General features: G+C 56.2%; 1 protein-coding gene across 2 annotated transcripts; it reads right to left on the minus strand.

Moving 5' to 3' along the window:
- Positions 1 to 941: 941 nt before the first annotated feature.
- LAG3 (lymphocyte activating 3) lies at positions 942 to 15,240 on the minus strand. Of its 2 annotated transcripts, XM_080391465.1 has the most exons (9): positions 13,213 to 15,240; positions 11,152 to 13,169; positions 10,818 to 10,989; positions 10,433 to 10,659; positions 9,942 to 10,199; positions 9,464 to 9,757; positions 8,833 to 9,123; positions 8,439 to 8,554; positions 942 to 6,042 (listed from the first exon to the last, which is right to left on the minus strand). In XM_080391465.1, exons 2-9 carry the CDS (start codon positions 11,204 to 11,206, stop codon positions 5,932 to 5,934), a joined length of 1,524 nt encoding a protein of 507 aa, XP_080247591.1. In that variant the 5' UTR covers positions 11,207 to 13,169; positions 13,213 to 15,240; the 3' UTR covers positions 942 to 5,931. The 2 variants fall into 2 exon arrangements, with proteins under 2 accessions (XP_080247591.1, XP_080247592.1); XM_080391466.1 differs by lacking the exon at positions 13,213 to 15,240 and having other exon boundaries at positions 11,152 to 13,185.
- Positions 15,241 to 15,502: the final 262 nt, after the last annotated feature.

Raw genomic sequence — 15,502 nt, forward strand, 5'->3', positions numbered from 1 at the left:
CTCGGGGCTCTGGGGCATTGCGCTGTTCCAGCTCACATGGATTTTGGCTTGCATTTTGTGTCCCCAGCATGCTGTAATGTAGAAACACTGGCTTGTTTTTAAACAGTTGGTTTATGTCACTGCAAATATCTACCAGAAATAGCATTCCCTGAAGGGGTGAAGCTTCCAAAACACACTTGAACTTGCTGCAGAGTTGCAAGGAGAAGCAGGGCTGTGGGCCTGAGGGGACGAAGCTGCTGGCTTGGCCCACACACAGACCCATTCTCCCCCCAGGGAAGGGATTCAGGAGGGAACCTCATCTCTCCCAGCTGCTGCAGCTCTGTGGCGAGCAGGTACCTCTGGGACCGAGGGTCACGGCACACAGTGACGTGTTTGTAGCGCTTTCATCCAAGCATCTCAAAGCACTTTGCAAGCATTAATTAAACATCAGAATCCAAGAGGGATGAATAATATTAGCCAGACAGACTCTCTTCTGAATGTAATATTTCTCATAAATATTTAACTGCTTTTTAAATTCCGTGTGAGTCTGGTTCTCACCTTGCTGGGACAGTTGCTGCACTGCACCCCTGGGGAACGCGGGGCTTATCCAGCACCACATGCTGACCTCGCGCCAGAGCAGGACCAGCACTACGCACCGCTCCCCCCAGCCAAGCCTGCAGCTGTCACGTTTCCCTGCTTTCTCCCCTGCAGAGACCCTCCCCAGTCCTTGTTTGCTCTAATCCCATCACCAGCAATGTTTTTGCAAACTGGGGTTGGCGGGTGACAGATTCTTGCAGACCTCAGCAGAAGAGGAGGCTCCCAGGGTACTCTGGGTGCAGGGACACAAAACCTCTCCAGAGAAATGTGAAAAGGGAAGAAAAGGGTCTCAGAAATCAGGTGTAGAGATGGACGTGTGACTGACTCCAGTGGAAAGCTGAGAAACCTCCAGAGATGCTGAAATGTGAAAAGGGAAGAAAAGGGTCTCAGAAATCAGGTGTAGAGATGGACGTGTGACCGACTCCAGTGGAAAGCCGAGAAACCTCCAGAGATGCTTTCCTTAAAAGCATGTTCCCTGCATGTCGGTGAGGGCAAGGAATGTTCCTGTGGGCTGTGATGGGTAAAGGGCACCCAGATGTATTGGAAAATTTGCGATGGCTCCACGGTGGTGGAGAGAAGGTAGGACGAGCGTTGAACACAGCATGAAACACATGAAACCTCGAGGCACCCGGGTGGCAGCACCTTCGAAGGCCGGGCGCTGTCTCGTAACAGAATTGCTGACGCCTGTGGAGCTGGCTGAGGGGCACAGCTGACACAGACGGGGAGAGCTAGAAGCAGGCAGCTGTCTGGCGAGGGGGCTCGGTGATTTGCCCCCCCAGCTTTGCACCTTGGAAAGGAGACCCCCGGCTGCGCTGGGGGGAGATGCCTCCCTGCCACGCTGGGCGCCTGGCTGCTGCTGCTGGGGCTGGGGACCGAGGGTTCTCGAGTGTAGGGGTTCATTTGCAGATCACAGAGGAGAGTCCGGAATTCTCCAGGGGTGTCCCTCGCCAGCAGGGTCCCCTGTGTTTTGGCAGGCGTGGAGGCTGGCTAAGGGCTCAGCAGATGTGCCGGGGCCAGGGGCTGCTCTGGGGCACCGCAGAGGGGGGGACCCCAGAACCACCGGCTGGAAACGCCTGTCACCCCAGAAGCAGCAGGGGCCGAAGCGAGCCAACAAACCATGTTAAGATGTGCCAGCAGTGCAACGGGCAGGCAGGGGGTGGTGGTGGGAGACTCTAGGACCCACGTTGGATGGATATTCCTTCCTACCTTACAGCAATGACCTCGGCGAGAGGAAAGGGGAGAAGCTGGTGACAGTGCTTGGTGCGACACCCGACTGGGGGGGCTCTGTCAGCACCGGGGGTCTGGAGATGCCGTGGGGAGCAGCCTGGGGCTCGCAGCAGCAGCAGCCGCAGGGTTTTGCTTCGGAGCAGTTACTGTAGGAAGTGGTGGCTGTGGCTTCCTTAGCTGACAGCCGAGGGACGGGCGGGCTGAGGGCTCACCGGGCTGAGCACGGGGCGAGCAAATGACGGGGGTCCCGGTGATGCGAGCGCGGGTGGGCGGGGGATTCCTGTCACGGCGGACACTAGATGGCGGCACAGGCCCGGGCCAGGCAGCCGAGGGGCCGGGGGGACGCTGAGCCCCCCCCTCCCGCCCGGGGCACAGCGCCGGGACCCCGTGGGCCCTCGGTTGGGGATGGAGGCGCAAGGCTTTGGCACGGCGGAGCTGCGGGGTGCCCGGGCGGTGGGGCGGGGGGGGAACTCCTCGGGGGGGACCCCTCGGGGGGACCCTCTGGGTGCCTGCGCTCACCTGGGCGTGAGATTTCAAAGGGCTGGGGGATGCCTGAGCCCAGGGCCCCCGCCAAGCTTCTGCCGCCCCCCAAAAGGCTTGTTGGGGACACTGCCAGTGCCGCCTCCTGGGGCCGAAAGCCGATGCTGTTTTCCCACGGAAAAGGGAGATGCTGACCTGGTGGCAGGAGGGGAAGACGCCCAGTGCTTGTAAAAGAAGAGGAGTGTGAGCAACCTCAGTAAGAAGGAGAATTAACAAGTCCTTCCAAAGGCTGCCCTTGTGCACCCCCTCCCACCGTTTTCCCTGGGCAGAGTGTCCTGCCCTGGATCCTCTTGCTGTAAGACCCCCTGAAACGCACGCCCAGGCGGGAGGGACACCCACCTCGGAGCTGGGACGGGCAGGCCAGCAGGATGGAAACCTGGTGGTAGGAGCCATGAGCACGATGGAGTCAACAGTGACGTGTCCCAGGGTCTCAGCGGGCAGCACAAGATGCAGAACCTACAACAACAGAGTTCCCTGAAGGAGCTCGGTTTGAGGGAACCTTGGGAAGACAAAATGAAGGACCCCGTATATTTTAGTTTTATTCACTGATGCATCAAGGTGTTGAAGAAATCCAAGCAGAGTAGTAAGGCATGGGTGTTTTGTTTTGTTCTGTTTTGTTTTGTTTTTTCAGAATTGGTGCTGGTATTGTTCACACAGGTTTGCCAAGCAGGTACAAAACTCATTGTGCCTTAATGTCCTAGATAATTCGAGATCTGGTTCTAATTTTTAATTATTTTTAAAAGGCTGTGCAGAATGTGCCAACACCACAATAGGTGTGCTGTTTATAATTGCTTCTTTGTCAGATTACACTATTTGCTAGCACTTAGCTTTTCACTTGAAATCCCTCAGAAGTCTTGGATGCAGAATATCTGGACCTAGCTCTGATTTTTTCTTCTGACAGTGCTTGTCTGTCTTATAAAAAAAGAATAATTTAGGATTAAAGATCCTCTTCCCATTCTTTTTGGAGGGGTTGGATGCAAAGGAATTTGCATGCATAACACTTTCTTTGCGTTCCTTTACTGCTCCCCTCTGAAAAAAGGGAACCCACTGGATTCCCTGTGTTTTTCTCAAACTTTCTACTTCTGTCTGTGGGTTTGCATGGCAAGGGTTTGGTAGTGGGGGGGCTGCAGTGGGGGCTTCAGTGAGGAGCTGCCAGAAGGTTCCCCCGTGTCCGACAGAGCCCACACCAGCCGGCTCCCAGCCGGACCCGCCGCTGGCCAAGGCTGAGCCCAGCAGTGACAGCGGCAGCACCTCAGGGGTGACGGATTTAAGAATAAGGGGGAAAACCTGCAGCGGGAGAGAGGAGTGAGGCTGTGTGAGAGCAGCAGCCCTGCAGCCCCCCGGGCCGGGGCAGGAGGAGGCAGGAGGGGCTCCAGGTGCTGCAGCAGATCCCCCCCGGCAGCCCGTGATGAAGCCCACGGTGAGGCAGGTGTGCCCCCAGCCCATGGAGCCCACGGGGAGCAGATCCCCCCCGCCCCAGTCCATGCAAGACCCCACGCTGGGGTAGGGCAGCCAAGAGACAGGGGTTTTTTGGTTTGTTTGTTTTTTTTTTTTTCCTTATATTTATTATTTCATGTATTATATTTATTTTAATATTATTATCTTCTGAAAGCAGCAAGCTTTCAATTCAAAACTGATGAAGAACCATTTTTACAGAATGAACAAGCCGACCCGAGAACCGATGGCCAGAGGAGGTCAGGGAGTACAAGAAAACAGGAAGGTGAGAGGCAGATGGGGCACACGTCTCGGCAATGAGAGCAGCCAGGTGGGGAGGAGGCGATGCTAACAGCATTACCTACAGGAGCAGAGGGCATCCCACCCTGTGCGAGGAGGGAGCACAAACCTCTGTCGGGCACTGGGAGAATATGCTGGGGTCCTGCTGGACACTGGCTGGCCCCTTAGCCCCGTGGGGGCTCACCCACCTTTTCTCTCTCCAAAGCCTCTGGCAGAGAGGAAGCTCAGCTGGACCGGTTACTCCAGCCTGCAGAAATCGCAGGACGCTGATTCCCCTGGGACGATGCCCAGTACCAGGTGGAAGGTCCTGCTCATGCCGGCCCTGCTCCAGCGTCCGCCTGGAACGGCGTGGGACAGCTGAAGCAGGCAAGCCTGCCTCGCACCTCCGCTGCATCGCCCTCGGTGCAGGAGTGGGCATCATTTTCAGTGAAAGACGTGGCTAGCTGAGGAGCTGGGGGGCTGTGGAGGTCAGACGCCCCCCGGGGCGGGCCAGCTGTGACTTTGGGTGCAGCTCGGCTCCCTGCAGCCCGAGATCCCAGGGTGCAGTCGCTGCCATCTGCCTGAGCCTCGGCGGGACGGGCAGTGCCACGCAGCAAGAAGGCCTCTGTGTGCCTGCTTAAATAACGGAAACTGGCAGCGGCGCCCGCTACTCAGGGCAAGAGAATCTGCCACCCTAAACGTCGAGACCTTGAATTTTGTACCGCCGCCTCCTCGAGCAGCTGCAGCCTGGGGACCCAGGTGGGAGAAACCGCACGTGTGACTCTCCTTACTAGTGAGGTTTTCTTCTGGGTGGCGTGGAGTGACAGTTCCAGAGCAGCACTGCTGTCCTCCATGGCTGCTCAGAGAGGAGGGGAAGAGCATTCTCTGACTACATGAAACCTAAAAACATTGAAGGTCTTGAGAGATGGGACCTGGCGGACTCGCGCTTACATTACTAAGTACGTCCTTACCAGGAGGAGAGCGACAGAGAGCCCTAACATCAATTGAAGGCCTATCAGGAAAATGTGAGGACTGAAGGAATAAATGAGTGAGTGAACAGGGACAGCCAGACGGGGGAAGGGGGGGGGGAAGCCTCTGAAGTACAGCAAAAAGGAGACTGAACCTGTGATTCTTTCTTCTCTAGTGGCATTTGATTTCCTCTACCCCACTGTGAAAATGGCAGAAATGAACAGGCAGCTTCAGTAGAACAGAACTGAAAGAGAAAGAGCAGGGAGCAAAATCCTTAGAACCTGCCCCACGCAGGCAGAGGTGCACTGGCACCGTCAACAGGCACCGTCCTCCACAAGCACACATCGGGGCTAGCAGGTTGTTTTGTTAGACAGATTTATTTTAGGTTCTAAACCAAATTTCTGATAAAATAAAATGCTCAAAGTGTGCAACGTGCAGTCCTCTGCGGTGTCCCCTCTGCCACTGGGTGGGTGCAGGAGCAGGGCGATGCGGGGAGAGGGTGAGGAGAGCGGGCAGGGGGGAGAAAATGCCATCGGGCTGCAGGTAGGTGGGCTCAAGCCATTGCCCGCATCTGAGCATCCCACTGGTGCGAGACTGTGAGAGAGGCTGAAGGAGGTGCAGAGGATGGGCAGGAGAAGTGGCACTGAAGCAGGCAATAGCTACTGGCTCAAATACTCCCAACAGCTCCGAAGCGCCTGCGCTGCCTGCCACCTTGGTGCAGCGGTGAGTCTCGCCTTGCCCTGGTACGCAGCTTCCAGCCCCTCTGCAGGTACAGAGCTCCCACAGCCTCACGGTTTGTGCCATCCCTAGACCGTCCTGAGAGGTCTGCATGGTGCCCATCTCTCTGCAGCATGGCACGCAGAGTTTCATCCTCCCAAGCAGATGAGCCCGCTGTCCCTGCTCCCATCAGCACTTGGTTTGCTGGATCTTCTCTTTCTGGTTTTCCTCCACCTCCTTCTTCCTTGGCACCATGACTGCAACCATCCCTTCCAGTGCTGGGAAGGCAGGAGACCGCTTCTGAAAGGGAAGAAAATGGCAATATCAGGCATGGAAGGTAGACTGACAGGCACAGGTCCGGGCTTCTGCCTGCCATGGAAAACGTGGCCCTACTGCTTGCAACCGCAAGGCTCCCATTCCCTGCCAGAGCCAGTGAGCAGCCCCAGCCCCACTCTCCGAGACATGCACTTTCTTCTCAGGAGGGCTGGCTCAACACTGTCCTCTGTGGTGTCATGGCCATAAGGAATAATAAAGACAGGACACGTTTAAGAGAGAGCAAAGAGCAACATGGCAATGGCCAGGGCATTGCCAGGTTCGATGGTATGCCAGATTTTACAACACCTTTTCGGAGAGAATAATTAAAGGCATGAGGTTTCATCCAAAATGAGATAAGAACAGATTAAAGACAGAACCACTTTCCCATCTGGCTTTAACAAGTGACTTTCTAGACAATAGAGAAGACGCAGATCTCAGGGCTCCTGATAACGGTAAAGCATACTGTGACACACAGACAATCAATACAGTGAGACGGGATGAGTGGAATGGCATGGTGGGTGATCTTAGCTAGGAGGAAGGGACTGGGATTCTGCTGGCAGGTTTCTGTCAGGCTGTAGAGAAATGATAAGCACAAGCCTTCAAAGATCAGTTGTGGGACCAGTCGTTAATGGCACAAGGAGTGTGAAAGTGCTAATGAGTTGTGTAGCTGATAAGGCTGAGGAGCCTTACTTGGAAAAAAGAGGATGAAAACGTCACCCAGGACCCAGATATCTGAGGAGAACGGAGCAGTAAGCTGAATGACAGGGGGAGTGAAGTACCGACTGCACATCGGTAGGCTCAGGGCACTGGGGCAGAAATTCCTGATGTGCAGGCATCAAGGGGTACCGGCGAGCAGCCCGTGTTCGATCAGCGCAAAAGCAATGTAATCTCCTAGGATGCCAGCAGAGAGAGGGAGAGAGCAAGAGAAGCGCTGACATCCTGCTCAGTACCTCACCTGCACTCGCAGAGGGTGAGCCCCCTGGGGAGGCTGCGCAGAGCAGAGCTCGAGGACCACGCGTGGAGGGAGGCCCTGGGCTGCCACAGAGGAGGCTGGCTTGCTTGGCGAAGCACATGCAAATGCTTCGGGGTGGTAAATAACCTGGCTGAGTTAGAGCTGCTTCACCTGTCAGCTGGACGCCCAGGTGTCCTCTTTCCTGCTAGCCAAGGCTTTACAGTTACACTGGTCCAGGGATTCCTGCCCGAGGGCTTGGGCCAGAAAGGTGGTGCTGAGCGTCTTGTCCTGGGCTGGCTCAGACTGAGAGAGTCATCTAGAAACTGCAGATTTCTGCATCAGATTATCCTTTACCATCAGTGTTGATTAAGGACCCGTGACGAAGAACCAGCCATGAGTCGCTCTAGTGCTACCCGCAGTGTTTTTTTTAAAGTGCTTGTCTTGCTTCTGTTTTGATGCTGCCCACCTTCAGTCTCCAGCCACCAGGATTTGCTCAGAATTCACATCAGTGCTGTCACATCCCTTGTCTTCAGCTCAAGGCAGGTTCAAAGCACCCAGCTCTTTCACCAGGGCCAGCTCTCCCAACCTGAGATTGCTCTGAGCCCCTGGCCCCTTCTGCACTGGAAGGGGATTTTCACCGTGGGCCCTTTCCAACAAGCTAAGGAGTGTCCTTAAACAACTACATCACTGCTACTCACGAAGGGCGTCCCTTGTCAGCCAAGGGAAGCCCTGAAGGAAGGATTTGCCCTGTAATTAAATGGCAGAGAAGCAGTGTGAAAACTGCAGAGAAATGGTCTGGCTTGGTTGCACGGTTTTCCCCAGTGGCATGCTACCGAGGGGTCACTCCTGGCCTGCTCTCTGGGATGACGAAGGCAAGGCAGAGTTTTTCAGAAGATGAGCTACTGCAAGAAGCTGAGCAAACGCAGGGCAGCAAGTTGCCAGAAGCAGACAGCTGAGGTGCGAGGGCTGAACCAGCCACGGCAGACCCGCATTGAGATCAGCAAGATCAGCGTCTGGGGACCAGCAGGCATTTGTATGAAACAGGAGACTCTTACATCAAAGCATCCAGATAAGAAATAAGAGAAAGGACACTTACAAAAGCCTGGAAATTAACCCTCCAATATTACAGCATGGCTTGATCTCTGGGAGAGTAAACAAGAGGCTTTTCAAGGCTGGGATGTGATGGTCTCCCAGGGGGTTTTACCCCTCCCCTGAAAGCTCTGAGCTGCCCCCAGTCGAGTGCCTGCTGATGCCCAGTTTGCAGTTTTCACTGCGAGTCCATGACACCTTCAGCCAGCCACCTGGGCCCTGTTCTCCCTCTGGCTGCTGTGTCCCTGGGACAGCTCACTGTCCCTAGGGTACCCAAGGGAAGGGTGAACAAGGGCTGATGTAGGGGAAAACTAACAGAAATGGGGTGATGGACACTTACCCTTTTTTGTAGGGCCAGGGCCAGAATACAGACCACAAGCAGGAGGAAGAGGGTGAGTGTGAGCCCAAAAGTAACCTGCCCGCTGAAGATGGTGGGAGGGCTGGAGACCTGGGCACCTGGGAGGGGGAACCGCAGTTAGGAAGGAGGGGAAGGCTGATTGTGCACTGGGGCAAGGCTGGGACTGCACAAAGACAGGTAACCTGGAAAAGGGTGCAGGGAAGCGGAAGGAGCAGCAGGAGGAACTGCTGGAGAGCTCAGAGAGGGTGACAGCAAGATGGGATCCAAGTGGTCAAAGGGGAGAGGGACAGGGTGATGCTGAGAGAGGAAAGGGCACCAGGGAACCAAGTAGGGCAAGAAGAAGGGGTCGGTTACAGATCCATGGGGGACAGAGTACCTGTGACCTGCAGCCCATACTCCACTGCTCCCAGCCTGCCTTCTGGGCCGTGTACACTGCATTCCCACATGCCCGTATCCGCCTGTGACACCCGGAGTATTTCCAGGGTAGGGCCCATATGGGGTGCGTGGCCTTGCTGGTGCTGGGAAGCGGCCACAGCCAGCTTGCTGTTAGCAGGGGCTGCGTCGAGATGCTTCCACTGGAAACGTTCATGGCCCCGGGGGTGTGTGAGGCTGCAGAAGAGCAGCAAGTGACACCCCTCAGAAACCGGTCCTTGGATGCTCGGAGTGACTGCAGCAAAAGAAAAAAATACTCTCAGGGAGACTACAGGCAGGTCTACAGCTCTTCCTCATCTCTCCTTCTTCTATTACACCCCTCCTTTGTTACTTCCTCTGATTTATTTTCTTTGTCTTCCTCAGTCTTAAGGAGAATAATGAAGTTACCCAGGAAAAGCCCTGCTTTCAGCAGTTGGGTGCAGTGCAATGCCCTGAACAGAGACCTCGCTTCCTGCCCTGGGGTGGGAACCTGTGAGCAGGAGCGACCCAGACTCGCTGCACTGGCATGCAGGGAGGTTTACCTGCCAGCAGTGGGGGACCCCAATGGGTTACGCACCCCCTATCTCTCCTCTCACCTGTAATCACCGCCAAGGTCATGTCCCTGCTGGTTGTCTTGCTGCCAGCAGAGACAGCACAGCGGTACTGCCCTGCGTCAGCTGGCCCCACCGCTGGGAGGTGGAGGGGGAAGTTTCTGCTGCTCAAATTCTGGGGGATGCCCCAGCCTTGCAAGTGTCCTCCTGTGAGGCGGCTCCAGTGGGCTGTCACCGTGCTGCTCCCAAAGGCACTGGGAAGGTAGCTCAGGGTGCATGGTAGCTCAGCTGCAGAGCCGCTGGCAGCGTAGACCACAGGGTTGGCTGGGCCATCAAAACCTGAGCCAGAGAGAGGACGATGTGGGGTGGGGGCTGGAGGGAGCTCTGCAGGGGGCGGGGGGGGACTGGCCTGGGAAGCGAGGAAAGGCTGGGAGCTGGGAAGCCAAAGCCATTGGGGATGGTCAGTCACATCAAAGGGAGAAACCTGGGGATGCTGGAGCAGCAAGGCAGAGGCTGAGCTCACCTAGAATTTGCAGGTTGTACGTGGCTGAAATGATCTCGTTGTCGGAGTATCTGAGCTGGCAGCCCCAGGAGCCGGCATCACTGATGGCTGGGTGGAGGATGGAAAGGGCCCCGTGCAAGGAGCAGAAGGTCGCGGAGGTGGGGACCAGGCGCCCGTTGTGGAACCAGCGCGTCTCCACAAGGCTGGCCCGGTGGCTGGAGTTGCAGCTCAACACGAGCGGCTCATTTTCTAGCACAGGGCTGGGTGGGCTGAGGGTTACTGCAAGAAATAGGAAGTGTTGGGGAAGCCAAGGTCACAGCGGGACTACCAGCCCACCGCTTTGTGCCCCTCCATCCTAGCTCTGTCCCTCAGGCAGCCGGGAGCAGGTGGCAGGGGCTGCGTGCTTTTGGGAGGCTGCCGCCTGTACCCTAACTGGCAAACACGGCAGTCCCACCCCATCCCACCCTTACAACCTCAAATCAACCTTCTCCAGGATTTCCATCTTCTCCTACCTGTCATCACCCCCAGCTCCACCCGGCAGCTGCGGACCTCCACGCCGTACACCACCTGTGCCTCGTACAGCCCAGCATCCTCACTCCGGACCGGGTCGATTCGCAGGGAGAAGTTGCCGTTGCGTAAGGCAGAGTCCTGGAGTGACACCCGGGGTCTCATGGGCAGCGCTGTCTTGCAGAGGCCCGAGTAGCCCACCTCCAGCACCATGTGTGGCTCCTGGTGGGCACTGGGAGTGGGACACGTGAGCGGCTCGTGCCAGTGGCGAGGGAGAGATCAGGGGCAGGATGGAGGGAATGTGGGGAAGGAGAAAGGGGGCTCAAAGTGCCTCCCACCCTCCCCAGTCCTCCCCCACAAGGACACAGATCTGTCTTGGTGCTGGCATACCTTCCCCCATGCCGCTTCCACAGCACAGATGTCTTGCCGGGCAGCTGCTTCCAGCTCTTCCCCACCTTCCCGGGGCTCCGGTGGCAGGGCAGCACGGCCGGGCTCCCCGCTGTTGCCCACACTTTCTGCTCCCTGCCTTCCCCCTCTGCCACTGCCGGCAGGACGTGGCCAGCTGCAATGAGATGGAGGGTTGAGCAGAGGGACTCATGGAACAAAGGGCAACAGCTGACCATCTTCAGTGGGGTTAGAAGGGCACAAATTCTCCCTTCCAGACCTGCCAGGGACTGAGTAACATCCCGGCTCAGCCCTCCCTGACACATTCAGCCCCTCTTACCACTGAACACCAGCAGAGTGATGGTGAGGAGCGGCACCAGGGACACCGGCCTCATGGTGGCATCCAGGTGAAGCGAGGGGCTGTGTCTTCCCACTCAGGTCTGGGCTTGATCAGGTCCGAGGCTTTAGGAGCTCAGCAAAAATGAGGCATAGGCAAAGAAGGTGTTGGAGCGGGTGGCTGAAGCAAGCGGGGGTCAGCTGGGTGTGCTTGCTCTCATGCTGCCTCTCCTTCTGATCAATGTATTTCCCTCGATGCCCTTATATTGCAGGTGGGCAGCCACTTTCCTCGTATCACTAAGAAGATGCGTCACGACCAAGAAACCAGTCTACGTCTGAGGCACGTGAAGGCAGAGCTGAAGCCAGAGAGAGAGGAGGGAGGGACCAGAGACACTGCTCTAAGCATCTTTTAGTGGAAATTCTTTGGGTTGCTGTTGTTTTTCTTACAAGTTTCGCTTCTACATAGACAGTGGAAAAAGTGTAGAAGACACTTCCCAGCAAGTGCCCTTCATGTTTTTCTTTCATCTCTTACCTTTTTTGGTTTGATCTTTCCGTCTCTTACAGCTTCTTTCTAATTGTTTCAGGGCTTTTAAGAATATGCTGGTCTTTTTTCTGCTGTTCTTTCTTTTTGATGTTTTTGTTGTTGTTGTTTCTCACACACACACACACACACACACCCCTCCCCACCCCCTTTAATCCTTCAAATGTGCTGATTTCTCAGCTTTTTCTTATAGGTCACTTCACAGCACGAGGAAAGGGTCTGTGGTGAGCTCCAGCCAGGGCACATGTGCCCCATCAGCCCGGAGTGCGGGGGCAATATGGGACAAAGCTCAGGGGGTCTGAGGGGGCAGAGGAGCACCTGGGAGAAGCAACTGGCACTGAGAAGAGGGGCTGTGCTCTGTGGCACTGCGAGGGGTGTGAGGAAGGGACCCTCCTGCTCCAGCAGCACTGGGGACCCCCCACACCCTGAGCGCGTGTGTTGAGAGGGCTCGTCCTAGCCCCCATGTAGCTGCTGAGCTTTGCGTAGGGCAACACATTTCCATCCATGTGCCTCATCCTGGGGCCCCTTCTGCCTCAGAGAACCCCCACTTGTGGCTCACACTTTCCAGCAACCCACTGGCTCTGACTCTTTCGGACTTAATCAGCCCTTCGTGACAGGTGTCAGACACCCAAGCCCCTCGGCAGCGCACGCCCCGAGGGCTGGGCTGGGGCTTTTCCAGGGGGGTGAGGGAAGGGGGGTGACTCACAACGGCCATGTCTTCACTGTGGAGGGGTCCTTGCTTGCTCTCTAGTTTTCCTCAGCTGGCTGGGGAGGGTGGAGGATGAAAGAGAGCAAGCGGTAAGCCTCCCTGCAGCAGCCGGCTGCTGTGGTGGCAGCTCCTGTCCCTTATCACACAGGGCTCTTCAGCCCCGCGAGGAGAGGGGTGGGTGTGTGGGAGCCTGGTGCAGCCCTGGGTGCCTCGCTGTCCCTGGGGCACTGCTCTGTAGTGGCCCTTCATGCCCTCTGTGTCACACAGCCCATGGGATCACCTGAGAGAGGAAGAGAGAAGACGGGGGAGAACCTGTGACGGTTGGCAGGAGGTGTTTTTTTCCTCCTGTTGAAGAAAAACAGTTTACGGTGCCCAGTCCAAGCAGAAAGCATCAGTCTCTCTTTCCCCTGCATCAGCAGTGCGAGAATGGTGTGAGCGTGTGGGTGAAGGTGAGAGAGAGAGAGAGGGGCGATGGGACTGCGGTGGGCAGACACACGGCTCCGCAGCCCGGTGTTACCCACTGCCCATCCCCTGGCTTCGCCCGCGGACACACGGAGCTCGCTGCTGTGCCCCTCCACCCGACCCGCTCTGCTGCTCAGCCTGAGTGCCCTGGCACTGTGCCGCTCCAGCTCCCAAAGCCACCCCCAGCCCAACCCGTGCTCTAGGAGATGCTTCGTCTGTAAGGAGCGGCCAAGGGGGGGGAGGCGTACTCCCACCCTGCTCCTGCTCCCCGAGGGCGGTCACGGGGACCAGCGGCGAGCCCAGGAGCTGCCTGGCACCGAGGGGCCTTTGGGGCTGGGGGTGCTGTGCTGAGCCTGGCACCGAGGGGCCTTTGGGGCTGGGGGTGCTGTGCTGAGCAAGCATGTTGTGAAATGAAGGGTTTGGAGGCACCGTTTTACTCAGCACCAGGCTATCTTTAGCAAAGACACCTGTGACGTTTCTTTCTAACGACCCATTTTAAATGCTGACTCCCTCGAATGGCGTTTTCGTCATCTCCCAGAACAGGACCCTGCGGCAGCCGTAACAGAGAGGAGCAGGGTCAGCACTGTGGCACCTCCCTGGAGCTGCCCGCCTGGGCCCCAGGCAGAGGGGTGACCGGGGCGCCTGGGACCCTGGCAGCGCCACGGGGAGCAAGGGGCTGGCTACCACAGGGGTAGCCCAGGGCAGGGACACGGAAGCCCGGCTCGCTGAATGCTCCTTTGTCTGTGCTGGGCATTAGCTGGCTTCAGCTGGGCTCTGGGCTTACCCGCAGCCATCACCTTGTGCACAGCCTTAGCACATTGCTTTTCTTGTCTCTCTTGGCAAGCCCTACACATGCAAACTACACTTACCAAGAAAAATAGGAATAGAAAACACTATTCTGCAGTATCATTGAGTTAGTCTTGCTGAAGGAATTTTCCGTTGCGTTTCCAGATTTCTGCGATACCATGTTTTTCTCTGAGTGATTCCACTTTCATGTTTTGGTCCTTGCAGCATCTAGTCACAATCTTCTGCTTCATGCTAACTTTTTGAGACGCTCTATAATTTATTTGCATAATTTTTTAAATAACATGTTTGCATATAATTTAACTGACCTGAGAAATTGTGCCCTGACTTGAAGGCTGGGTTATCAGCCACACAACTTGAGCTCGGCTGGTCTGGGTGTTCCTGAGGTAGGGTGCTCACCAAAAGGACTTTATGCAAAACATCCTAATCGCTGTTTGCCCAGAGCTAAAGCAAACACAGCAAGGAAAAAGAAGTTACTAATAAGAGATAACTAATAACTCTGCGGCAAGGGACTGTAAACAGAGAGCAGCCACGCCTGGGGAGACAGAAGGGAAAGTCTGGCAGGGGATGGAGGGTGAGCAAGAGCTGCTGGGCAGGGTGATGGTCAACAGGCGCCTGGACAGGCAACTGGGTTTGCAGGGGTCAGACTGGGATTAACTGTGAAACTTCTGGCACTGCCTGGGAGCTCAGGGAGCTGCCACAGACCGAAGCTCACCTCCAGCGGGGAAGGAGCAGAGCTGCCTCTCTCAGGACAGCGGCTCCTGAGCCAGCACCTCGTGGCTGCGGAGGGACCAAGAGCAGGTCCCTGCACCAGCAGAGCAGTGCCCGCAGCTTGGCAGGCTTTGTGCCAGATGCACGGTGTGGAACTGCGCTGAACTAGGCACCCCTGAGGCAGAGGGATGCTGGCCACTCTTTCCTCACAAAGGGCCATGATGGTTTCTACCAAGGTGCCAACCTGAGGCCAGTTGTGTGTATGAAATCGCTCAGCTTTGCTAAGTCCGGGTGGGTACCAAGTCTGTGTCCTTCCTCACGGGAGGAAGCAGTTGCTCCAGACTTCTGTCCCTCCACGGTGCCTGGAAGGAGCATGTTATCTTCCCAGGCACACCACGCATCAGAGAGTGGTCTTGGAGGAAAGACCCATTTATCTGACGTGACAGATCCCAAAAAGGGACCCAGGAGGGGAGGATTAGAAAAGAGAAAGTTCACATCTGCCCAGTAGATCTGGGCAAAACCGAAACGTGCCTCTGCAGAAGTGCTGGAAGGAGGAAGAGTGGCTGCCTGCCTGATATTTATTGGGAGGCTTTTTTGAAAAGGTCTTTTTTAGAGGATATGCTGAATGGGCAGTGCCGGAGCCACCACAGGTCTCTGATGTGGAGCCGAGGAGAGTTTAGAGGTGACCTGCTCCCTGGAATCCCACGGGAACACCCCTTTAGGAAAACATAGATTCATGTCATCTTTGGACAAATCTGAAGCCTCTTTACAATGCTAAAAGGAGAGTGACCTTTGTACGGCAATCCTCAGCAGGTAGCTGAACATCCCAGAGAAACCCAAATTAGAAAGTCAGGAACAACACCGGGGGGAGGCGGGGGGGGTGGGGGGGGTTGTCTGTGACTGAAGCTGTGGGCTGCATTTCTGCTAAAAAACTGGTGAGTTAATCACTGAGAGAACCTGCAGCATTCATGGGTGTATTTGTCAGCTGACATCTCGTATGTGGCCAGCATTAGCTCTAGAGAAATGTGTAACTGTTCTCTTTCAAAAAGCATCCCGGTCCTTCCTGGGGGAGCGATGGGATGCCACAGCATCCTCTTCAGGCATTCACAGCCACCAGTGGAGATGGTG

The sequence above is a fragment of the Falco punctatus genome, assembly GCF_963210335.1.
Source record: "Falco punctatus genome assembly, chromosome: 6".
Taxonomy (NCBI): Eukaryota; Metazoa; Chordata; class Aves; order Falconiformes; family Falconidae; genus Falco; species Falco punctatus.

Coding starts and splice junctions, on each gene's coding strand:
- LAG3 (XM_080391465.1), bottom strand. CDS start 11,206: ATGAGGCCGGTGTCCCTGGTGCCGCTCCTCACCATCACTCTGCTGGTG. Junction 10,200..10,432: donor GGAGCTGGGGGTGATGACAG/GTAGGAGAAGAT, acceptor TATTTCTTGCAG/TAACCCTCAGCCCACCCAGC. Junction 8,555..8,832: donor GTATGGGCTGCAGGTCACAG/GTACTCTGTCCC, acceptor TCCCCCTCCCAG/GTGCCCAGGTCTCCAGCCCT.